General features: G+C 51.8%; 2 protein-coding genes across 4 annotated transcripts in view; one reads left to right on the top strand and one right to left on the bottom strand.

The window, feature by feature from the left end:
• The window catches only part of EFR3B (EFR3 homolog B), an 89,166-nt gene extending 71,054 nt beyond the window's left edge, over positions 1–18,112 (top strand). For all 3 annotated transcript variants that reach the window (XM_059132474.1, XM_059132473.1, XM_059132472.1), the window contains exons 13-23: positions 1,575–1,747; positions 2,467–2,542; positions 2,857–3,018; positions 4,221–4,352; positions 5,919–5,986; positions 6,718–6,845; positions 7,602–7,693; positions 10,218–10,266; positions 11,571–11,677; positions 12,963–13,012; positions 13,419–18,112. In XM_059132474.1, coding sequence (XP_058988457.1) covers positions 1,575–1,747; positions 2,467–2,542; positions 2,857–3,018; positions 4,221–4,352; positions 5,919–5,986; positions 6,718–6,845; positions 7,602–7,693; positions 10,218–10,266; positions 11,571–11,677; positions 12,963–13,012; positions 13,419–13,524 — 1,143 coding nt within the window. In that variant the 3' untranslated portion in view covers positions 13,525–18,112. The remainder of the gene's footprint in view (positions 1–1,574; positions 1,748–2,466; positions 2,543–2,856; positions 3,019–4,220; positions 4,353–5,918; positions 5,987–6,717; positions 6,846–7,601; positions 7,694–10,217; positions 10,267–11,570; positions 11,678–12,962; positions 13,013–13,418) is intronic.
• Positions 18,113–20,133: 2,021 nt separating this feature from the next.
• Positions 20,134–23,390, bottom strand: POMC (proopiomelanocortin). The gene is made up of 2 exons (XM_059134200.1): positions 23,257–23,390; positions 20,134–20,957 (listed from the first exon to the last, which is right to left on the bottom strand). The coding sequence occupies exons 1-2, from the start codon at positions 23,386–23,388 to the stop codon at positions 20,295–20,297; spliced, it is 795 nt and encodes a 264-aa protein (XP_058990183.1). The 5' UTR covers positions 23,389–23,390; the 3' UTR covers positions 20,134–20,294.
• Between the last annotated feature and the right edge of the window lie 382 nt (positions 23,391–23,772).

Below are 23,772 nucleotides of genomic sequence, written 5' to 3'. Positions count from 1 at the left end.
CGCCATTCATGCCACTGTATTTTTATAAAGGCTTTTCATGCTGGCACTGCCCACATCTGGTGACCTCCTTGGTCTGTGTGCTCCTACCATTTCTGCTGAGCTTGCCCTCACTGTACCCAGCTCCTTATCAAGGTGACAGTTTGGGGGGCACTCACACCCCCCTTTAGCTGATGTTTACTATTGATGCCACCAGGCCTTGCTAGATCCCCTAGGGTCTGCTGAATCATCAAAGGCATTGTTTTGCCATTTGGATTTAACCCTCAATATTGTTTTGCTGCTTTTGTTTTTTGTGGGTTTTAAAAAATGTTTTTTGTTTTCATTTAAATTCAATTAATTAACATATAATATATTATTAGTTGCAGAGGTAGAGGTCAGTGATTCATCAGTCTTATAATACCCAGTGCTCATTACATCACGTGCCCTCCTTAATGTCCTTCCCCCAGTTACCCCATCTCCACCCCCGACCCCTCCAGCAACCCTGTTTGTTTCCTAAGATTAAGAGTCTCTTATGGCTTGTTTCCCTCTCTCATCTCGTCTTGTTTTATTTTTCCCTCCCTTGATCCTCTGTTTTGTTACTTAAATTCAGCGTAGGAGTGAGATTATATGATAATTGTCTTTCTCCAATTGACTCATTTCGCTTAGCATAATACCCTCTAGTTCCATCCACATTGTTGCAAATGGCAAGATTTCATTTTTGATGGCTGCATAATATTGTATTGTGTATGTACACCACATCTTCTTTTAAATTTTTGTTTTTTAGATTTTATTTATTTATTTGACAAACAGAGATCACCAGTAGGCAGAGAGGCAGGCAGAGAGAAAGGAGGAAGTGGGCTCCCCGCTGAGCAGAGAGCCCAATGCGGGGCTCAATCCCAGGACCCTGGGATCATGACCTGAGCCAAAGGCAGAGGCTTTAACCCACTGAGCCACCCAGGCGCCCCACATCACATCTTCTTTATCCATTCATCTGTCAGAGGACATCTGGGCTCCTTCCACAGTTGGGCTGTGGTGGATGCTGCTGCTGTAAACTTTGGGGTTGTTTTACTGCTTTTGTACACTTTAACAACATTACATGTGATGTGTCTACCAACAGCCACTGGCTTTAATCTGAAGACCCCCAGGATGCCCACCTTAAAGAGTTGTCTTGAAATGGTTGTTGTGGGGGGAGGGTTGTGGGTCCTCAGCCCCGCTGTAAGCTCTCCCACTGTCTCTCCGTGTCTGTGTGACCATCCATGCCCTTACATAGTGTCGTGTTTGTGGGGAGTGTTCATCAGCTGTGCCCTGACAGCTGGGCCAATAGGTTGAGAGGCTCTCTGGCCCCTGCTCCCCTCTAGTGCTTACCCCTTGCTTGCTTTCAACAACCTAAAATAGGTCTAGGTAGTTGTTGGCATGTTCAAAAAAGTTGCCTCAGGCATCCAGGGCCTAGGATGGAGGACAAGGGAGCTGGACTGGGAGCTGTCAGGAAGGGTCAGGTTCATTAGATCCCCAGATCTGCCGGCTGCTGTCCATCTCCTCGCTGTACTGAGGGTGCCAGCGTCCCTAACTAAGCTTGGCCTTGCTGGGCTTGCTCACAGGTGTCCACAGGCTTCCAGTGCAACAACATGATGTCAGCCCTGCCCAGCAACTTCCTGGACCGCCTTCTGTCCACCGCCCTCATGGAGGACGCAGAGATCCGCCTCTTTGTTCTAGAGATTCTCATCAGTTTCATCGATCGTCATGGCAACCGCCACAAGTTCTCTACCATCAGGTGAACTTGGGGTCTCCCCTCCGGTAGGTGCATGGTGGGGGAGAAGACTTCCCGTAGGTCTCACACCCAGGTGAGAGGACAGTTCCCTTATTCGTTGGGAACCAGCAGGAGCTGATCACGGACATGGACCCTGGGGTCCTATGGGAGCGGGAGTGAGGGAAGGATACTTCTCCCAGGGAGCCAGGGGATGGAGTGGAGACGGGCCAGAGGAGGAGCAGCTGCTAAAGGGAGTTAGTGGGTGGGGAGGAAGGAAGGGGGTGCAGGTTTATCGGGAAAGACTGGGGAGGAGGGGAAGGGAGGAAGAGAATGATCGGAATTGGTGTTTAAAGATTTTCTTTATTTATTAAAGAGAGAGTGAGAGAGAGCATGAGTGAGGAGAAGGTCAGAGGGAGAAGCAGACTCCCCATGTTGCTGGGAGCCTGATGTAGGACTCGATCCTGGGACTCTGGGATTGTGACCCGAGCCAAAGGCAGTCGCTTAACCAACTGAGCCACCCAAGTGCCCCTGAATTGGTGTTTTAGAAAAAGGGACCAGAAAAAGTAGGCAGGACAGAGGGGCTGAGAACTTGAGGAAAGTGGAGACTGAGCTAAGAACCAATGCAGGGGGGGTAGGAGGCTGGGCCCCAACTGACAACATTGGGGTAAAGCCCAGTGACGCTGCCTGAGCTCTGACTGGCCTTGCACAGGGCTAATAGGGTGGCCCCTCGTGTCCCTTCCCAGTACCCTCAGTGACATCTCTGTCCTGAAGCTGAAAGTGGACAAGTGCTCCCGACAGGACACCGTCTTCATGAAGAAGGTTAGCCCCTGTGACTTAAGCCCCAGCAAACCCGAGGTGGGCCAGGCTTTATGGGCCCCCGCCTCCCAGCCCCCAAGACAGCACTGACCCCATCTCCAGGCCTGCTTGCTCCCTCTTTGAGCACACTTAGTCGGGATGACCAGCTGAACCCTCGGGGGGCCAAGTACTTGAGAGAGAGAGAAGGCACCCTTTCCCTAAGGGTGGAGGTGGGGTGCACGCAGCCTCAGCCTCGCACCACCTGCAGACTGGTCTCCTCCCATTCTCCCCTCCACCCACCCACTGCGGCCTTGCCCCCGCCCTTTTCCCATGCCCAGCACTCCCAGCAGCTCTACAGACATATCTACCTGAGCTGCAAGGAGGAGTCGAACATACAGAAGCACTATGAGGCGCTCTACGGCTTGCTGGCGCTCATCAGCATTGAGCTGGCCAACGAGGAGGTGGTGGTCGACCTCATCCGCCTGGTGCTGGCTGTTCAGGTGGGGCTGTTCAGGGGGGACCTGGCGTGGGCAGCATGTGGCGGGTGGGATCAGCGCGGGGCACCGGCTGGGCGAGCGCTCATGAGAGCACGGCTGTCTCAGGGCCCAGGAATATGGCACTCTTGGGTCCCCATTCCTCCAGGGACCACAAGCCATGGTTCTGTTTGGGGAACCACCCAAGAATGCCTCCTCCGTGGCTGGCGCCCATCCTCAGGCCAGAGGAGACCCAGGGAACAGGCTCTTTCAAAAACACCCTTTGGTCCCTGATATTTCAAGTCTCCCAAGGTCTGAATGAGACTTCAAGGGGGTACCAAGTTCTTATAAACCTTGAGTGATCCCAACACAAACTTCATTTGGGGTCGTCTCGTGACCAAGCCTGGCTGTGTCTCAGAATTACCGCAAGCACTTATGAAAAATACATATTCCCAGTTCTTGTCCCACGCGTGGGGTCCTGGAGATTCAGCAAGCCTCCCTCGCGACTCTTAGAGAGCCGGTGTTCACTAGATAGGGCTGCAGCCTTCCAGAGTCCTTCTGGATGGAGGTGTACGCTCAAGGATGCTGGAAATTGAGGTGGGTCCTTTAGACCTCAAAATACTGGGCAGTGTCCAAGGTCCTGAAGCTCGGCAGCTTTAGATTCTACCTAGGAACAGGAATGAGGGCAAACCTGGGAATTCAGTGGGGGATAATCTTAGGCCACCAGGGCTAAATCCTGCAAAGCCAGCCCAGCTGCTATGATTGTCTTCACGCTAGAACTTGAGATTCCTCTGTGTCCCAATCCCAAGTACCTGTTGCAACTCTCTCAGCTTAATATGGGGACCCAGTTTAGCAAACCAGTCCAGCCCCCAAGAGTCTTTCAAGGCCGATATTCAAGGACACAGCATCCTAGAGGTAGGATTAATGATGAGGGTTTGGACGGTCAAGGTCACCAAAGCTGGAACTGCAAAGTGGTGAATGAGGTCATCACCCCTCCACTCAAGTACATACAAGCAACCAGACCATGTGTTGTTCTTGGGGTGATTCCCTTCCACTTTACCAAGAATGACTTCTGTCTCCCAGGAAGTTATGGGACAAATGCTGAAAAAGGCTTGGTCTAAAGAGATGGGCCATCCCTTACTAAAGGCTGGGAGAGGTTGGGCGGAGGTTGGGGCGCCAGTGTTAATTTGTCTGTTGAAAAACTCCAAGGCGCTTCTGTGTTGCCCCAGGACGTGGCCCAGGTCAATGAAGAGAACTTGCCCGTGTACAACCGCTGTGCCCTCTACGCGCTGGGCGCGGCCTACCTGAACCTCATCAGCCAGCTCACCACCGTCCCTGCCTTCTGCCAACACATCCATGAGGTTGGTATCCTCGCGACCCTGAGAGCTCAGGAGGCCCTCGGCTTGGGGTTTCCCCAGAACCACTCATCCTCCATTGCGGGAGCCCCGTGCCACATGTAGGCATTGAGGAAGTGTTGACGGAACTACTAGGGACCAGGAGAAGTTACCAGAGGCAGCATTTCCTCCTGTATGACACCACATAGCATGGTGGGGTCTGCCACAGGCAGGAACCTGGACCCCTTCCTCACCTGCAAACCGCCTGCCTCTACTCTCTGCCCCCACCCATGCCGCCCTTGCTCCCGGAGGCCCAGCTACACACCACTCTCGTGTGGTCTGGGACGAATGCTACTTTAAAAAAAATTTTTTTTTTATTACGGAAGTTTTCAAACATCACCAAAGCAGTGTGAGAACAGGGATCATCTGTGTTTCTGTCATGTGGATGAAACAGGAGGGTTTTCCCACATTTACTTTATCTCTTTTTCACTTTTTCTTATTTTACAGCAGATCTCAGCTTGCATGTCATTTTACCCCTGTGGTAAAATGTCAGTGTGTCAGTGTTGTGTGTAAAAAATAGGGACCCCGTCCTACCTAATCACCATGCTATTAACATGCCTAACTAAGTCATCTGTAATGCCTCAGTGTTATCTAATACCCAGTCTATAATCAAATGTCCCCAAAAGACATTTTAAAAACATACTGAAATATTTATAGGTGGAATGATAGAATGTCTAGGATTAACTTTAAAATACACAAGCAAAGGGGCACCTGGGTGGCTCAGTGGGTTAAAGCTTCTGCCTTCATCTCAGGTCATGATCCCAGGGTCCTGGGATCGAGCCCTATGTCGGGCTCTCTGCTCTCTGCCTACCTCTCTGCTTACTTGTGATCTGTCTGTCAGATAAATAAATAAAAATCTTAAAATATATATATATATATATATATATATATATATATATATACAAGCAAAACGAACTAAAATAAGAAACCTCAAGTCCCAGCTGGCTCAGGTATGCTGGGGGCCATGGGGGAGGGGCACTGTGTCACCTTGCCCCCCCAGCATGGGCCAATAGGGGGTGCAGAGAAGGCCGTGCCCAGACATGGCCCAGACATGACTGGTTCTCTCCTGTCCCTACTTGCACGGCAACTACCCTCCCATCTCTCACCATCTTACCAACTTTCACTGGAACTTCGTCTGTGACTGTCCATCAGGATGTTTCTGCTCTGCACCTGGGTTGGGGGGAGGGTGTGACCACTGCCCCCTCTTCCATGTTTACAAAGAAAATAGGAATAGGGCATAGGAGCAAGCAACCGCCATCTCTCTCCCCAGGGCTAAGTGCCCTGCCTTTAAAGGACACTTGATGTGTACCCGTCACTGGTGATGGCCTGAGCCATCCGCCTGGGCTTCTCAGGCTGCTGTGAGGGCCACTGTTGATCTGAGTTTGTCCCTTCGAAGGCCAGCTGCAGGGTGCTCGGGCAAGGAGTCTGTGGGAGGAAGGAAGCACCAGGAGAGGGGTGACAGCTAGCCTTTGCCTGACCAGAGCTCCTCCCCTCTGTGAACCCCAGCTCTCATGTGGTTCCTCCCAACTGCAGGTGATAGAGACCCGGAAGAAGGAGGCTCCCTACATGCTCCCTGAGGCTGTGTTTGTGGAGAAGCCCAGGTGAGGGGAACACCTGGGATGTGGTGAGTGAGAAGGTGGCCAGTGTGAAGCCGGGGCTGAGGCCTCCATGGTCTCAAAGGCCCAAAGTGGACCCTGCCTGTGGCCCAGACATCCTGGGTCCAGTGTGACCTTCATCGAGGGGCCGTAATCCACCCTTGAGCCGTGTCAGTGTGTTGTGCTCTAGAGAGTTTGATGTAAGCTTACGGGGCTTTGGCCAAGCCCATGGGCTGTGCCTCCTGGAGAAGTCATTCTTGCAAGACACAGGATCCATCCAGGTGGCGTCCGAGGACTGCAGTCTGGGTCATGCCAGCCTCAGAGGAACTCAAGGAAAACACTGTGAAAAAGCTAAATGTTCAACCAGAGAGGGTAGCTTTATAAATGATGGCCTTTCCACCACAGCGGTTTGGGAGAAAAGTTCAAGCGAACCATGCATGGGGCAATCGGTAGATAAAAACGATGACTGAACAGGAATTCAGGGGGTGAAGTGATGTGTGTGTGTGTGTGTGTGTGTGTGTGTGTGTGTGTGTACACGTGTACGGGTACATGCGCATAGACCTGAGCCCCCGGAAGGATTGTGCACAAAATGCAAAGATGTCGTCTCTGGAAAGTGGGACTATGGCTTATTTTCTTTTCCTTCTGCTTCTCTGTCATTTTGTAGGATGAATGTTCCTTTTATAATAAAGTCATTAGGAGATCCCGCTAGTTGCCTCTTTTCCTTCTGTGTCTTCCAGGTTGTCCCAAAATCTAGACGGGGTAGTCATTGAGTTCCTCTTCCGCCAGAGCAAGATCAGCGAGGTCCTGGGGGGCAGCGGCTACAACTCTGACCGGCTCTGCCTGCCCTACGTCCCTCAGCTGACAGGTAGGCCCTTTGCACGAGCACTTCCGAGATTGCCTCTGGCTGTTCCTCAGCAGAACAGGGCCTGAGCCTGAGGGCCTTGGGTGCCCTTCAGGGCCTTCCCCGGCCCCTGGTATGTCATGTGGGAGCGAACAAACACAGGGAAAATTTGCAGTGAGAACCTCTCGATTCCCCGACCTCTTCTCCTCAGGGCCGGATCCTTGGGGGAAAGTGGCCCATGAGACAGGGGCCTGTCCCGCCTGTGGACGGGAGAGGCCCCACGGAGCCCCAAAGAGCACACATGGGCCGTGCACGTTCCCTGCCCTTTACTCCCTGAAAATCCTTTGGCGGGTTTCCAGGCATCTGGCAAATGAAAAGCTTCATTTTCCTTGACTAGCAAATAGGGATTAATGACCCCTGCCTTAGGGGGCTGGTGGGAGACACACACAGAATAATAACGCCACGGGCACTTCAGGAAATGCTCCACAAGTGACAGCTTCCCATGCACCTTGCTGTGTGTTTTCTGGTTGTGAGTGGCTGCTTTGTGCTCATCGAGGATTTCAAAATCTCAGCCATAAACAGCAAAACTCAGCACCCTAAGGGTGGCAGGGGAGGCCGGCAGTCTTCGGAAAACCAGCTGTCACGTCTGTGCGTCCTGAGCCTTCCGGAAGGACTTTGGGTTAGGCAAAGGTGGGGGATGGGGGCAAGATGGTGCCAGAGCTGTGAGCCTGGCTCCGTCTGAGCACTGGCAACTCTAACTTCTGGGCTTCCCTTTCCCAGATGAGGATCGCTTATCCAAGAGGAAGAGCATTGGAGAAACCATTTCCCTGCAGGTGGAGGTGGAATCCAGGAATAGCCCAGAGAAGGAGGAGGTGAGTGGCCTGTTCTCGCTATGCCCTCCCGCATCCCCAGGGGAGGGGACCCGCTCTGGCTGCTCGCCAGTCAGGCATTCCAGGCTCCAGGGTCCCCTAACTGCACAACACATTTAAAGTTGCATGGAAAGCCAATTTCTCAAATACCCCATTTTCTTACCATCTCTAGTCATGTATGTCATAGATATTTCCATCTGGAAAAATTATATGCACTCCACACACACACACACACACACACACACACACAGCGCTCCCATGACAACATCATACAAATCCCTCTTGAAAAGCTTGCTCTTAGTGACATTTCCCGTTCCCAACGGAGGTCGGTGTGCGCCATGTTTGGAACTGGAAGGCCTGACAGGAGAGATGAGGGTGAGAAGAGCTTTCACGGTGTTTCTTCCAGAAAGCTCAATAGAGGTGCTTTTTTTAAAGACGCAGTTGCGGCTTAAAGATCTCTCTTCCATCTTCTCTTGGGGGCTCTGAATATCTAATTTATGTCCAAATGAACCGGGGATATCTCCGCTGTCATTACTTCTTCTACCTCCAAAAATAAAGCAGATGAGCCCGTGAGTAAGCAAGAAGGAATCACAGTGGAAAGACTCAACTTACTCCTACAAATGAAAAAGAAATAAGGGTGGGGCCGAGCAGGAGCGGAGGGGGTCATGAGGGAGATGAGGCCATGAGACGCAGCGCACTTGGGTTTAACTGGGTCTCCCGCCATTAGAGAAATTGACGGGTGGGGAAGCCTCAGCAGGAAGTGAGGAGGATGCCCAGGAGCAGGAGGGGGTATGGGACAGTTTCTACCTGTTGATGCTGGGGCAGCCGTGGAGGACAGCCTCTACCCTGAGCCTTTCCCCAGACGCTCCGGAGTAAGGAGAAGTCGTTGGGGTCGGGACCGAGCCTCCCTCTAACTGTGCCCTTAGCCACCTTCCCTGCTCTTCTGTCACTGGGGCACTTGTCTGGAACCTTCTCCTACGAGGAAGGAAGCCCCGACTTGGGCTAATTGGCAGACTGGAATGGAGTTGAAGCTGGCGTCCTCTGAGGCCTTCCGGCTCTGCAGGACAGGGAACCGTGTCAGGACTGCAGCGGGAGTTGGCTGCTGTTCCCCCCAAAGTTGTGATTCTCCTTCCCAGGAGTTAAGAGACCCTCAGGAACTGATGAGTAAAATGAAGCAGAAGGAGAAGGAGAAACAGAGCCTCCTACTCTCCAGTGTCCCCTGGGTCACCAGAATGGGTTCCTTTTCTTCCCAGGGAGTCCCCCTAGCTCAGGGGGAGCCTGATAGCTACAGGAAGAGTGTGGGGGCCTCCAGCCCATGCCCTGCAGCCACGCCACGCTTCTTTCCACTCTCAGCCCGCCATACCCTACCAGGAGCCCGCCCTGGCTCCCTGTGACTGAGGGCTCAGCACAGCGCCCTCTGCCTGTCCTTCCCACGCTAACAGGCTGTGCCCTCTCTACCGCGGGACCAGCCGAGAGTCCTGCCCGCACTCAGGGCTCACTTAATATTCCGTGAACGACTGTCACCCATACCTAATCTCTGGCCTTTCCTCCTCACACTAGCATTTGCTGAATGGTAGTCAAATCAGAAAAGGACAGCTCAGTGAATTTTCACCAAAGAAATGTGTCCGTGCAGTCACACCCAGATCAGGGGAGCGGATGTTGTCATTGCCCAAGAGACTCCCCTCCCAAAGGGAGCCACTAGCCTGACTTCAGTCCTTTCTTGAACTTTGTATCCGTAAAATAATTTCCTCCTGTGTCTGCTTCTTTCACTTAATACTGTGTTTAAGTGATGGGATAGGAGTGAATCATGGATCCGGCCTCAGGGAGCCGAGAGTCTCCTGGGGACTACCTAGGACTTAGTTCAAAGTCTTCACGGCTTTCAGCCGAGGCTGTGTGGCCATGGGGCAGTCCTTCTTTGGGTTTGTTACTTCCCTCCTCCTTTCCTAGGGCTTGCGAGGGCTGAGAACCTGTGACCCAGGTCCCTGAGCTGACCTCAGCGTGTCTGACCTCAGCGTGTCTGACCTTTACTCAATACTCAGATCACCTCAGTGGGTCATTTGATATCCTGAGTCTTCAAAAATGTTGTGCAGTTCTTAAAATTTCCATTTGAGGTATTCTCCAGCTGCTTCCTCTTGCTGCCAATATTTTCCGTTACATTCTCTGAAGATTTTTTTGAATTTCACGGGGTTTTCTTCCCATAGGGCTTGATGGGGCAAGCTGGGGCAAGGGTTGGGGGGCAGAGAGGCAGCTGGCTCTTGCAGGTGATTCTTGGCACACTGATGAGGACTAGACCTCCCCCACCCCACCCTGATGCTGCCAGCCCGCTGCCACCCTTCAGGGGACGGCTCTGTGCCGCCTGCTAGGGGAGCTTCAGAGACCCTGGTGAGAATGTGGGTGTCCTGGGGCAGCTTCCACCCCTGGGGACATTCTTCTGAGGAGCCAGAGGGGCTGCCCGCTAACTGAGGAAGCCAGAGCCACCTCCCCCACCCGCACTCCACCTTTCTGATCACTTCTGTCCCTTCTTCAGCGAGTGCCTGCCGAGGAGATCACCTATGAGACCCTAAAGAAGGCCATCGGTGAGTTGGCGGGGAGGCCGGGGCCGGGTCCTGGGGGAGGCAGGGGTGTGTGCAGCCCGCTGCGGGATTCGGCACAGAGGTGAAGGGAGGCGGGCGGCATCCCTGAAACTCATGACCGCTACCACAGCTGCCGTGAAAAGCTCCCCTTCCCTGATCAGGATCAGCAGTGCCGGCCCGCATCTCCTCGGTCTGGCAACTCTTCTTCGACAACAGCGAGATGCCCTTAATAAAAGCAATCAACTGAGGGTTACAGCCAGTTAGGCAAAAAGCAATTTTGTGTAAATACTTAGACCATTTTTTTGGTGGATTATAATACAAAAGAATAAGTTGACCTTTAAAAGATAGGAAGAACAAATCAGATTCATAGTTACTGGCAACAGATTGTAAAATGCAGTAGTACCTTCCTTGTCTGGGTGAGTGCACAGTGAAGTATTCCGAATAAGAGAATTTTTCTGATAACTGATGATAAATTCTATTTTCAGATGCCAGACCGTTTTCATTTGGGTTGTCCCTGGTAGTATTCCTTCTGAAGGCTCAGTCTGCTCAGCCTTCTTCGAGCGTGGACATATCGAACCACCACCCCCTTCTTTATTTTTGCTGACTCATTTTGGAAACTAAAAGGAATGTGTAGAAGCCTTAAATTGGACAGCCTCAGACTGCTGGGCCCTGGGGCCGAGCTCTTGTCCTGGCTCTTGGGATCCATCTGACTTTACCACTGTTGGTGTCCCTTTCCAATCAGGGCCAGAATACTTCCCGTTCCAGAAACTTCTTTGAGAGTCTTAGTGATGATGCAGCTTTGAAATCTTTAACAGGGGCACCTGGGTGGCTCAGTGAGTTAAAGTCTCTACCTTCAGCTCGGGTCATGATCCCAGGGTCCTGGGATCCAAGCCCCACATCAGACTCTCTGCTCAGTGGGGAGCCTGCTCCCCCCACCCTGCCTACTGATGATCTCTGTCTGTCAAGTAAATAAACAAAAATATATTTTTAAAATAATAATAAATAAATAATAAAATAAAATCTTTAACAGCTTTAAAAGCCCAACTGAAGGGTCCCCTTCCCGGGTTCTCAGGTTCTTTCACGAGGAAAGGGGCAGAGCCTCAGGTCCAATCACCCCAAGATCTAGCCATCGTGGGCCCAAGTAATGGCACCCCACCCTCTGTGCACTGCTCATCAGCGGAGGGTAGGGCCCCAAACGCAGTCACAGACGGCACTCCCCCTGGAGGGGTCTTGGCTGTCTTCTCCAGCCCCTGCCCCTGGGTGCGCGGGGCAGGACCTCGGGGCTGACCCAGCTCTCTGTGCCACAGTGGACAGCGGAGCAGTCGAGGAGCAGGAACGTGAACGGCGGCGACAGGTGGTGGAGAAGTTCCAGAAGGCACCTTTTGAGGAGATCGCGGCACACTGCGGGGCCAGGGTGAGTGAGCCGTCACAGGGCCGATTCCTTGGGGACCCAAGCAGGGCTGAGTTTCTAGGAGGTCTTGGCACTTTTGTCACCCAGAAATTAGGGTTTAGATCCCACCAATGCCTCAGCGCTGCATTGCTTCCCCAAAAACCCAGAGGCTGGGCTATTAGCCATATACTTCTTTAGATCTCGTAATTTCTCTCTGAAGAGGAAGTCCTGACCTCGGGAGCTCCTGCATCAGCTGGACAGACTATAATATTTACAACAGCAAGTCTGCAGCTCACACTTAGGCACACACCAGAACATCTTCTATTTAGTAGCTCATGTCATTGTCATGACACCTCTGCAAGGGCTGTGACCTCATGCTCATCTCATTACGGGTGAATGGGGAATGAGCCCCCCCAAAGGAGAGATGGCCATTGTTTGCAACAGAGTCCCACTTCCAGCCAGGCGCTACCCAGTAGCGGGTACGGAACAGCCTGGCCCTGGAAAAGAGATTTGAAAGAGAAGGTGGCAAATACGTAAAGCAGAAGGACTCGTGTCTATGCATTTCTTGAAATTGATTAGGATTTGTCAGTCACAATGGCCATCTGAGGAACAATGCAACATAATTATAAACATCCCAAATTGCAAATACTTCTATTTTATTGTGATTTTTTTTCCTCTCAGTAGAAATATGTGTTATTTTCTTTTCTAGTATGTAAGAGGTATTATCTATATTTCTATATGTCATAATGTATAATAACAATATAATAAGATGAGTAAATACCTATAGATTTTTTGGGGCCTATGTTATCCTCCCCTGTTCCATCTCTAGAGGTGCACCCCGCTCATTTCATGAGCTCAAAGCTGAGGGGCCCGTTCCTGAATCAGACACAGTCTCACTCTCTGTGTACATGGGCTTTGTTAGAGCCAGAAGGGACCAGAGAGAGCCTCCTCCCTAACCCACCAGTTTAGCACAGCTGCTCCTTGGAAGTTGAGGGACATCTCAAACCAGCTGTGAACCTCCTGACTATATATGCCCAGCAGGGCCCTACGACCCACTTGGAGGAACTAAAGGCCCTTTATGAGCTGTCTACTGAGGCCCTGTGCCTCTGTGCTGTCCCCAGCCGGCCTTCCTGGGTGGCCCTACCTGATCTGAACCCATAGCCAGGATCCAGAGATAAGTGCCAGAAATAAGCTCACACCCGTTCCCCTCCTAAGACTGCAACCGGCCCCCATCTCCACGGGTTCTCTGGACAGCGGGGCTCATGAGAGCGGGGAAGCCCCCGGCTGACTTCCCTCTGTTCATGTCTAGGCTTCACTGCTGCAGAGCAAACTCAATCAAATCTTTGAAATCACCATCCGGTAAGTGGCAGCCCTGGGCAGAGACCACCCCCCCCATCCTCCTCTCTCACCTGTCTCCAGGCATCCTGGCCTCCAGGGCTTCACGCAGCCACCAGCTTTCCCAGATAAGGAAAGCAAGACTAGAGGGAGAAAAAGATAGCTCAGTGAAGCCCAGAAATGAGCCAGGGGTCCCAAGGTCCCAGACTGGTATTTTCTAAAGCAACAGTGTTACTGTAGAGCCTGCAGTGAAGCTACACTTCAAGTGAAATCTAGAAGATTCTAGAACTTGCAACCTAGGAACCCATGGGGGGACAGTCTCTGGTCCCTGTTCAAAGAAAAACTCAAATCAACTACTCCTTTTGGTTGCATGGGGTGGGACCCGAGAGCCCCCTTCTCACGCTTTTCTCCCCCATGTGCTTCTGCCCAGGCCCCCGCCAAGCCCATCAGGCACCATCACCGCAGCCTATGGCCAGCCTCAGAACCACTCCATCCCAGTCTACGAGATGAAGTTTCCCGATCTGTGTGTATACTGAATCCAGAAGACAGAGCTCCTCGGCGGGGTGGAGTCTGAGGGAGGGGCTAGCCTCACAACCCACCCCTGTGACCTGGAAATGGAACTGAGATGTCAGAGAAAAAGCAGCTTGGTTGGCGGCACCTCCCCAGCTAAGCAAGGGGGGAGCCTTGGGCCCCCTCTCAGCCCTCCCACTTCCTCCTCATCTTCCCTGAAGGAGATCAGCCTCTGGAGCCAATAAGCATCTCACCTGCCCTTTGTCTCCGCCTTTGTGTCCGCCAAGAGCTGAGAACCATGGGAGGGCTGGGGCGTACTCTCCGGAGGGAGACAGGGGTCCTGAGAATCCCCTGCTTGCTGTAGGTCGGGAAGGGCTTTCATGGGGGTGGGTCTGGGGGGCACAGCTGCCGATCCCCCGGGAGGGAACTAGACAGAGACATGGACGACAGTCAGGAGGATGCAGGGCGAGCTGCTAGCTGCTCTGGGAAAGCAGTGCTGTGCAAGGTTGGGAGGCAGCTGCTGTCTTCCAGAGCATTCTCCCTCTGCCTGGAGGCCTCCAGCCTCTCCTCCTTTCCGTGCTCCTGCTTGCCCTGCCGGTTGTGTCCTTGTGATTCTTTCTATTATTAATTCACGTCAAGCCCTTCCAACAGGAACTGCAGTCAAGACACCATGCACGGCAAGAAAGGATAAAAACCCAGGATGGGCATCTTGGGCCATAAAGGGGACTGGCTCTCCCCGGGCGAGGCCTGCCCCCTGTAGAGGAGCGGCAGGCAGAAATGGGCAAGGCCACGTCCCCTGTTAAATCCTCTTACCTCCCTCATTGAGAGGGAGCTTGCTGGGTCCCCCCACAGTTCTCTTCCTTCTGGATGTTTCTCTAAGTTGAGTTTTCTCTCTGATGCCTTTCTTCCTGAGGATCCTAGCATATTTCTACAGCCCCTGAGTTGAGGGAGGGCAGAATGAGGTAATGTTTCAAGAAAATCTGGTTCTATGCGTCTCAAAAGGAAGAGGAATTGTGAGGGCCCCCGGGCCTGCCCACTTCACTTCCTGTGGCAGAGGCTCCCAGCCTGACTTGGGAGGGGGCAGGGGAGAGGCTTATGAAGATAGCATTTCGTATCTCAAGGATGTCAGAGTCAACCTTTTGGATGTTTCCTTCAAGGAAAGAAGGATCTGGCATCCAATATTAGAATGATCTCTTCGCTTTTTGGACAAAGTCAGGATATCAGCGCCAACTGGAAAACTTGAGGCTTGGGGAGAAGCAATGGGGACCCCTTTGGGTTCTGGCTTTCCATCTTTGCTGAGCGCCCTGCCTATCTATGTGCAGAGGCAGAGCTAGAAGGCCTTTCGCCATGTTCTCTCTGCCCCCCTCACCCATCCCCCCTCCAGGAGCCTTTGTCCCTCCGGAGCCTCCTGGGTCTCCTCGCATGGCAGCACCCAATGGTCCCAAATAGCCCCTCTCTTATCTCCCAGGAAAACTTCCCATCACTTTTCTGAGCTGATGGAACTCGCAGGAAGGTGTGAATGGTCAAATGATTCCTCCCTGGAGAATTTGCTTTTTAAAAAGAGGGAGCATGAGATTTCTTGACCCAAAGGAATCCCTTTTTAGGGTACAATTTTAGGCTGTGTGGTGAAGGGCCAGAAGCAGGATGTTTCTGCTAAGGGGAAGAGACTTCGTGGGACACCCTCTGGTCACACTGGTGCCCACAGCCCTGCACAGATACACAGTGAAATCCTGGGTATAAGGGTAAGTCGGTGTATTTTCCCAGAACTGGGAAAACCTTAACATGTGCATTTTCCCATTACGTGTGCAATAACTATTTTGAATAGGGGGGCTATCTGACACTTATCCTGTAGTTTCCACTCAGGTCGGTGCCTCTGTGCTAAGGGCCTGTGGCTTCTGGATGGCCTGCATGATTACGAGACCCAAGGATCTCGGCTTCTGCTCCCCACCCCTCCCCCACCTGTGGCTTTTGGCTCTGGCTCTTAACTAGTGCTCAGCCCAAATTTATAAAGCATGAACTTTGACTTCCTCTTTACCTTTCTGTCTGTTTATTAAGAAACAAATTTTAAAATAAAATATGAAGGCAAATGACCTTTGGAAGAAACTTTAAAGAAACTCTCAATCTTGAGCCACAAATGGGTCTTTGCTTACCAGATCTTTCCATCTGTATCCCCTGCTTGGCTTTGATGAGAAACCCTATTTCTTTCTTGTGTCCACTTGACTTTGGGGGTTAATTCATGGCAGCTGCACCCTGGGACATACCCTTGGGGTCCTGGCCCTGGGACTGGGATGTTGTGGTGCTGGAGCCTCTTTCTAGACCCAGCACCAGAACCAGAGATCTGTAGGCCCACCGGATGCCCCTCCCTCTTCCGCCCTGGGAATGGAGTGAAGAAGCAGGTGCACAGTTACCATTCTTCTTCCTACACTCACCCCTGTCTCGGTCCACAGCAGCTCTTTCCTTACCTCACCAGGGCTTAGCAAAGATGTGCTTCTTTTAGGGGAACTAGCCATTTCTTGAGGGCCCTCTTCTCAGTTTCAATTTAGAAACTTACATTTGGTAGAATACTGGATTGCCGGCTAACAGGAAGTAGGACCTGGATCCTAGCCAGATACACCTCAGAGTCAGAAACCATAATGTGACTTATCTCGATTACTCCGTAAATTGCGGAGTGTCCTTCACACCCATACTCCCCTCCCGTGAGCCCAGGGAGAGGGGCAAAGCAGACTGTGATGGGCACCCAGGCCTCGGGCTTAAAGTCACTGCTTACTGCCTTCCGAGCCCTCTGGTGTCTGGCTGCCCTGTGTCACGTGACTGACAACTGCGTCCTGCCTCTCTCTGTCTGGCTTGAGCCATAAGCCCATCCAAAGCAGCGGCTCCTGGGAGCCACAGAGGACTCTTGCTTTGAGGCCACGGTGCAGGGCTGGTCACCACTCTTCACATCACTTAAGGCATGAATGTATTTGAGACTTTAAAGGTCCTGTTAATTTGGCTGAATCATGTAAGTGGGTAAGAAGCAGCTCAGCAGACAGTCCCCGTAGGATCCTGGAGGCTCCTTGTTTTCCTTTCAGTGGGGTCCCTGGTGCCCTGTGCCCGCTCCCACTTTCCCCTCTCTGAAAAGCAGAGATAAGTGGTTCTTTGACTCCTAAATACCTCCTCACCAAAGGAGGAGCCCAAGGAAGTGAGAAGAACTAGAAAGGTGCTCCCTCGGATGCTGTCTTCTGTCCAGCCTCTCCCACAGACGGATGGGCAGTGAAAAGTGGGCAGGGACCACCCACAGTGCTGGATGGAGAAGTACCAGGACCACACACACACGCTGCCCTTTGCCCTGGGTGGCCTGGGTCCCAGAGAACATGTTTCAGTTGACCTAAGAATCACAGCAGCTTGGGGTGCCGTGAAACAGCTCAAAGCCAGACCTTAGGGCTTCTCTTCCCTGCGGCATGATAGTTTCCTGTTGCTGTTACACAGTCCTCAGGCGTTCTGACCTGGTCACACAGAGGGTCACCGGGAAGTGAGGCTGTTTCTTCCAATCTTTTTCTGTGACCATAAAATGGCAACTGGCCTGTGGGGGTCTCTGGGGAAGGAGAAGGCCTGCTTGTAAAGCCGAGTATTAAGTTTAAAGGAAGATAGGAAAGGGGCGCCTGGGTGTCTCAGTTGTTAAGCATCTGCTTTTGGCTCAGGTCATGACCCCAGGGTTCTGGGATCGAGCCCCGCATTGGGCTCCCCACTCATTGGAAACCCTGCTGCTCCCTCTCCCACTCCCCCTGCTTGTATTCCCTCTCTCCATGTCTCTCTCTCTGTCAAATAAGATCTTTAAAAATAAAAAATAAAGGTAGACAGGACAGCTCACGAGAGCAGATCAGGCCTGCTTTCCCTAACCCACAGACCCTGGCAGGCAGATCCTGCTGAAACATGGTATCTTATGGTGTCTAAGGAGGTTTAAGGTCCTGTGCTGCTGCTCCATCCCCAAGAAATCTTCCGGTTAAAGTGACCCTACGTCTGAAGATTGCAGCAGGATGGTCATGGTGGGCCTGGCCAGCTGAGGGGGTGGGGAGGAGACACGGACTGTGGATGGGGTTCAGTGGCCCATTGGGGACAGAGGGCAGTTTTCTGGGCTCTCCTTTAGCATGGCCAGGTTGACCTGGTCTTTCTCCTTCAGAGTACCTTGGGGCCTCAAGCTATCCCCTTCCCCTTCTGAGCTCTTCCTCCGTGACTGTTGGTTCTGGCCTGTGGAGTGCAGAGCTGGAAATCCACAATACTACGGCATTACACGTACATCACGACATGTCTGTGTCCACTTAGACCCTCCTGACCTGAGAGTGTGTGTGCCCACGCGCACACACGTGTGTGCAACATAGTTGATAGTTGACAATATATGTACGTAACAGCTGACGTATTTATGTGGGAGCACAGAATTAGTGCCTGTGGCAGTTTTCTGTATTTTAAACTCATTGAGTCAAATTAGTTTTATTTCAAGGAAGGGGAAAGAGGGTGGGGGTAGGGGGGGATTGTACGAAGAAGGACTCTTTAGCGAGATTATTCTCTAGGACTATTAGTCATGATTTCCCAATGAGTCTTCATGATGCCCTTTTCAAATAAATGTTAATGTTGTCACCACATGGTTGTGTATTTGGTTTCTTTAAAGTAAATGGTTTTGGGGGGATGCAAACAGGATCTGAAAATACCAACATTAACTACTGCCATTTAGCCGCCTCTACCTACCATTACTTTTTGCACCTAAAAAGGAAGGAGAGTAGGGGAAAAGATGCTGCCCAGATGTAAACACCAGGCTTGGGATTCCCAGCATGGGAGCATTCTGATGGGAGAGCCTAGGCCATTTCTTCTTCACAGCGACTAGACTCTAGCCCCATTATATAACCCACCATAGGGGAGATTTTAGGCTTAAAGAATAGGGCTTTCCAACTCCCTTTACAGAGGATTGCTCAGAGTATGTTCCAGTTTTCTTTAATTAGGAACTCCTAGAGCATCAAAATATGGGGATCTCTGTGCATGTGCCATACACAAATGTTTCCCAGTGGGATTTGATCTGTGCCATCCACTGCTACGTCTAATGTAATTGGCATATATGTGTGAATCTCTGTGTGCATGTTGAGTATTTGTGTTTCTTGTGAATTGTCAGTGTGTGTGGCTGTAAATCCATGACCCAGCATTATACAAACACTATGGGACATCTGAAAGAAAAACAGGGGTGCTGGGCTTGGAGTCTACTTAAAAAGAAAAAGAAAGAAGGAAAAAGACACAACCCCATGCCTTTGCCCCATGGCCCATGAAATCTGACATTGAGAGCAAATTGGGGTGGGGTGACTTTTGGCTCTTGAACCAGGGAATGTAAGGAAAGCAAGATTTTGTATACATGAATCTGAAGAACTTGTGTATGGTGGGTTGGGAAGGAAACAGACTGGAGACAAGGACATGGGTTGGTTAGGAAGCTGTTGGGATAGTTGAGGCCGAGCACTGAGTATAATAAAGAGAAAAGCTGTGGCTAGGCAACATGGGAAGGGGTCTGGGCATAGCTAGGGCAAGAAGACAGAGCCATGAAGGCTGGAACCTAAGGGTCTAAAAGAAGCATCTGTGTATGTTGTGTTGTATTTGTACAGGTGTGTCTCCATGGCAGGGGGCGGGGTGTGTCTATGTAGGTTAGAACAAGTGTTTGGGGACATTTGTGAGTAGCCTGAGAGAGCAGCCAAGTCCGAACTGTCAGCCACCCTCAGCTGTCACACGTAGCCTCTCAGTGATAAAAAGATCACATCTCTTTTCTCATTAATCCTCACACTAGGAAGGGGTGGGTGGATGGATGAGAGAACCAAATCTTGGAAAAGTAGAGACACTTGCCCAAGGTCACACAGATAGCTGGATTCAGGGAGGTGTTACCACAGCTTCCCACCTCACAGCCAACAACAGTGAGCTTCAACCAATGTTGGGCTGGTTCTTAGACATGTTAAAAAGAAAACCGCAGGCCCCCAGAATGGCATCAGCCAAGTCACCAAACTGGGGCTTAATACCTTACCTAATTGCACCCTCCCCCAGAAATGTAAATCTAGTTCCTTGATCAGGAATTTCCTGGTAAGCACCAATCAGGTAATCTGTTACACGGGTCCTTTCAATTTGCTGCCCACCCCTCTCAATGTGCAACCGTGCACACCGGGCATGCACACACATCACACACCCCCACCCCAAAGATTAGGTAGTCAGCATGAGACCCCCCCCCCTCCGAGGGAAAGACCTTGCCCTGAACAGTTCTTTCCCTAATCATCTTCTCGCCCAACCCTCCTTCCTATAAAAACCTTCCATCTTGTACAACCGCTCTGAGCTTCCTTCTACTTGCTAGACGGGATGCTACTAGACTCATGAAACAATAAAGCCAGTTAGATCTTCAGATTAACTCAGCTTAATTTTTGTTCTTTCATAGAGGGGAGCTCCTACACGATTCCCCTAACACCCATGGGGTGGGGATACATCTTCTCTTCATTCCCACTGCGTCCTAGAAAATACACTTCCACGTGGTCACATGGAAACCACTGTCCCTCCGATCAGTATATGCTGTTCTTTTTTTGATGGGTATGTATTTTTATTTTATTCGCCCCGTGGACATTCAGAGCCGGAGTCAGATGTGAGACTGGAAAGGTTTTATTTCCTAACTACAGACAGCTTGAAGAGGCTGACTATGGGGCCATCACGGCCTGAGCGAGGAGCACACCCAGGCCGGGAGGCGGTGGGAGGGCAGGCGAGGAGAGGTCGACTTCCTGGGGGGAGAGAAGCCTCTGGCCCCGCGGCGCCCTCACTGGCCCTTCTTGTGGGCGTTCTTGATGATGGCGTTTTTGAACAGCGTCACCAAGGGGGTCTGGCTCTTCTCGGAGGTCATGAAGCCGCCGTAGCGCTTGTCCTTGGGCGGGCTGCCCCAGCGGAAGTGCTCCATCTTGTAGGGCCCGTCGTCCTTCTTCGCCACCTCGGCCTCCGCCACCAGGCCGTACTCCAGGTCGGCCAGGGCCGCCATGCCCTCGGCCGCGCCCTCGGGGCCGAGCGCCGGCTCAGGCCGCTCCCCGGCCAGCTCTCTCTTGAACTCGAGCGGGAAGGCCTCGGCCGACTCGTCCTCGGCGCCGTTGGGGTACACCTTCACCGGGCGCCGCTTCTTGCCCACAGGCTTGCCCCAGCGGAAGTGCTCCATGGAATAGGAGCGCTTGCCCTCGCGGGGGCCGTGCTCGCTGTCATCGCGGAGGAGCTCCCGGCCGCCCGCGGGCAGCAGGGCACGGCCTTCGCCCACGGCGACCTCCTCTTCTTCGCGCTTCTGGCCCGCGCTGCCATTGCGGGGGCCAAACCGGTCCCAGCGGAAGTGGCCCATGACGTACTTCCGGGGGATCTCGGTCAGCGGCTGCTCGTTGCCGCTGCGGGGGAGCACAGGCGTCTGGGCCAGGAGGTCAGGCTTGCAGGCCCGGATGCACGCCTGCAGGGGCGAGCGGGGCGGGGGGGGGGGGGGGGGCGTGGTTAGGGCAGCCTTGGCCCATGACCCGCAGCCTAGAAGCCCGCAGGGCGCGCCTGCGCCCTGCGCGCCCGCGGCTCTCAGCACGTGCCGGCAGGACCTGGGGCCTCGGCAGCTGCCGCCCCCCTGCCGAGGACAAGGATGTCTGACCCCCGGTCCTGTTGGCGCCCGCGGACGCCTGAGACCTATCGCCTCTTCTGGTCCCTGTACCCTTTGGTTCTTCTGCCTGGCAGCTACAACAAATACCCCCATCCCATTCGTGGGTTTACTTCTCCCAGAGCTTTAGTGAGCAGGGTCAGTGTCTTACCTTAGTGTATACGCACTGATCAAAAAATGGTCAATGGTGGTCATCTTTGGCACTTAATGAATACTGAATAAATTAAATAAATAGATATGCTTCTGTGTGAGTCCGAGAGGGGCATTGGGCTGAAATTTGGGGGAGATTTTTTTTTTAAGATTTTATTTATTTGAGAGAGAGAGACAGAGATAGCAAGAGAGCATGAGTCAGGAGGAGAGGGTGAAACAGGCTCCCTGACGAGCAAGGAACCCCATGTGGGGCTCCACCCAGGACCCTGGATTTATGACCTGAGCTAAAGGCAGCTGCTTAACTGACTGAGCCACCCAGGCACCCCTGAAATTTGGAGGAGAATCTATTCAAATGAGAGAAATAGAAGTCTGGCCTTTAGAGCCTGTATTTCCAATAATGTCTCAACCTTTCCCCATGATCTGCACACCTGACTGATTCCCTACCCCAGCCATCTCCCTGTACCATGCCTCAAAATTCTTCCCATGCCATCTGGCACTTTCTTTGGTTCTTTAAAGTCTTTTGAGCTGATCCAGTACTTTCCCCAATCAGTGAGCTTTGGGAGGAAGTAGTTCCCTTCCCTGTCACCTCATTCTAACTGGAGGGAGGAGTAAACAACCAGGATTATTTCCATTGCTTGGGTCAGGGAGGATATGTCTCTGCTCTCTGTAAGCAGACAACTCCACTATGGTACACATTTGTCTGAGAGAATGACCTATAGCCTGCAGCCTTGATTTTTCAGTTACTTGGGACTGCAAAGGAGGAAACAGAAGGATCCCACCCACTCTGCTGAGTTGGGAATTTCATACTCCAGGGACTTAGAATTATGATGCTGCTGAACAGTGGAAAGTAAAAGCTATCTCACACTCCTCTCCCCTGGACACATAACCAAGCAGGAGGATCAGAGAGGTAAAAAGACCTTGGCAAGTATCTATGACTCTTCAGTGGCAGAGCTGGGGCTAGAACTCTGACCATGGCCACTGCTCCTTCCCTGGTGGGCTCTCAGTAGGAGAGGCTGTGCAGTGGGTATCTCCAATCAACAGTCTCTTGGGTCTCTCTCTGACGTAGAACTGACGGAATTCCCTGGGCTCTTTCTGTTTTGTACTGTATGTGAAACCTCTGTGTTTCTAAGCTCTCTCTCTTCACCATAACTAACTTCTTCATGGACAAAGCACACAGAATGTAGTGACGTTCATTCTACCCTCACCAGGCAGGTGCTGGCAGCCGGATGAAACTCATCCACTGATACTGGCAGTGTGTCTTTTAGTCCTTAACTTGGTATAATTTCTCATTTATGCCTCTTAATAGACACACACTCTCTCTCTCTCTCTCTCTCTCTCTCTCTCTCTCACACACACACACACACACACACACAATTCCAGCTTGGCACAAATGGCTTTTACATGCTTCTGGAAAGGCTGCAGGTCAGTCCTCCAGAAGAAGAATAAGACATTTGGCAGTTAGAGGAAAATGGCACCGGGTTTTTCCTTCTCCTGCTAGAGAAGATTTGCAGTACCACCTCACTGACTTTATAATTGGTGGTAGAAAGGGAATGAAAATGTCAAGTGATACAAGGTTATAAGGAATAGTAAGTCTAAAAGATTGAAAATGTAGAATCAATAGTGGAAACAGTTATTATTACTGTTACTATCATTGTTATTATTTTAACAGCAATATCGCTAAATAGCTAAAATCGAGTGGTCTTCATACAAGAAGATAAGGAAGGAAGATAATTAAGTAGAAACTGTGGACCGACCCCCATCTCCCTGAAGCTGCTTCCTCCCCTCCTTGGCTCAATTCTGACTTTACCCTAGAGATCTGTTCCTACCCTGCCCTGAGTTACCCATATCTCTGGGAATGAATTTCCCCTTCCCCAGTCCCCTTTCTTATGTGCTGTCCCAGTCTCAACCACAGTCCCATCCAATGCCCAGACCAAGATGGCGGCCACAGCCCACATACCAGCAGGTTACTTTCCGTGGTGAGGTCCTGACACTGGCTGCTTTCCAGGCACCAGCCACTCACTTTCACAGAGGCCTGAAGCAGCAAGGCCAACAGCAGGGCCCCTGGGTGGCTGCAGCACGATCTCGGCATCTTCCAGGCAGGCTGAGGCTCTGCAGAGGCAAACAAGATTGGTGGGACCCCTGCAAGGAGCAGAACAATGTTGGCCACTGACCAGGAAGGACTGTGAGCCAATATTAACAACACATTCACTTGTGGAGCTCAAGGCTTTTTGAGGACAGGAGCAGTTCAAGGAGAAGTTTGGTGTGAGTTGTGGTGGAGAGGAGGGGAGAAGGACCTGGGCAACCTATGTGCAATTTCCCCTTTGTCTCCTGTTAAAAATCAGACCCCAAAGAAGGTTAGGACTGGAAGCTATTTTAGGGATCATTTGTTCCAGGCATTATTTGAGAGATGAGGAAAATGAGTTCCAGAGAGGTAATAATTTGGATGTTCAGAACAAGCAAGGCTAAGTTCTCC

The sequence above is a fragment of the Mustela lutreola genome, chromosome 9 (assembly GCF_030435805.1).
Source record: "Mustela lutreola isolate mMusLut2 chromosome 9, mMusLut2.pri, whole genome shotgun sequence".
Lineage (NCBI taxonomy): Eukaryota > Metazoa > Chordata > Mammalia > Carnivora > Mustelidae > Mustela > Mustela lutreola.
Note: the sequence above shows the minus strand (reverse complement) of the source record. Positions and strands in the feature narration are given on the sequence as shown.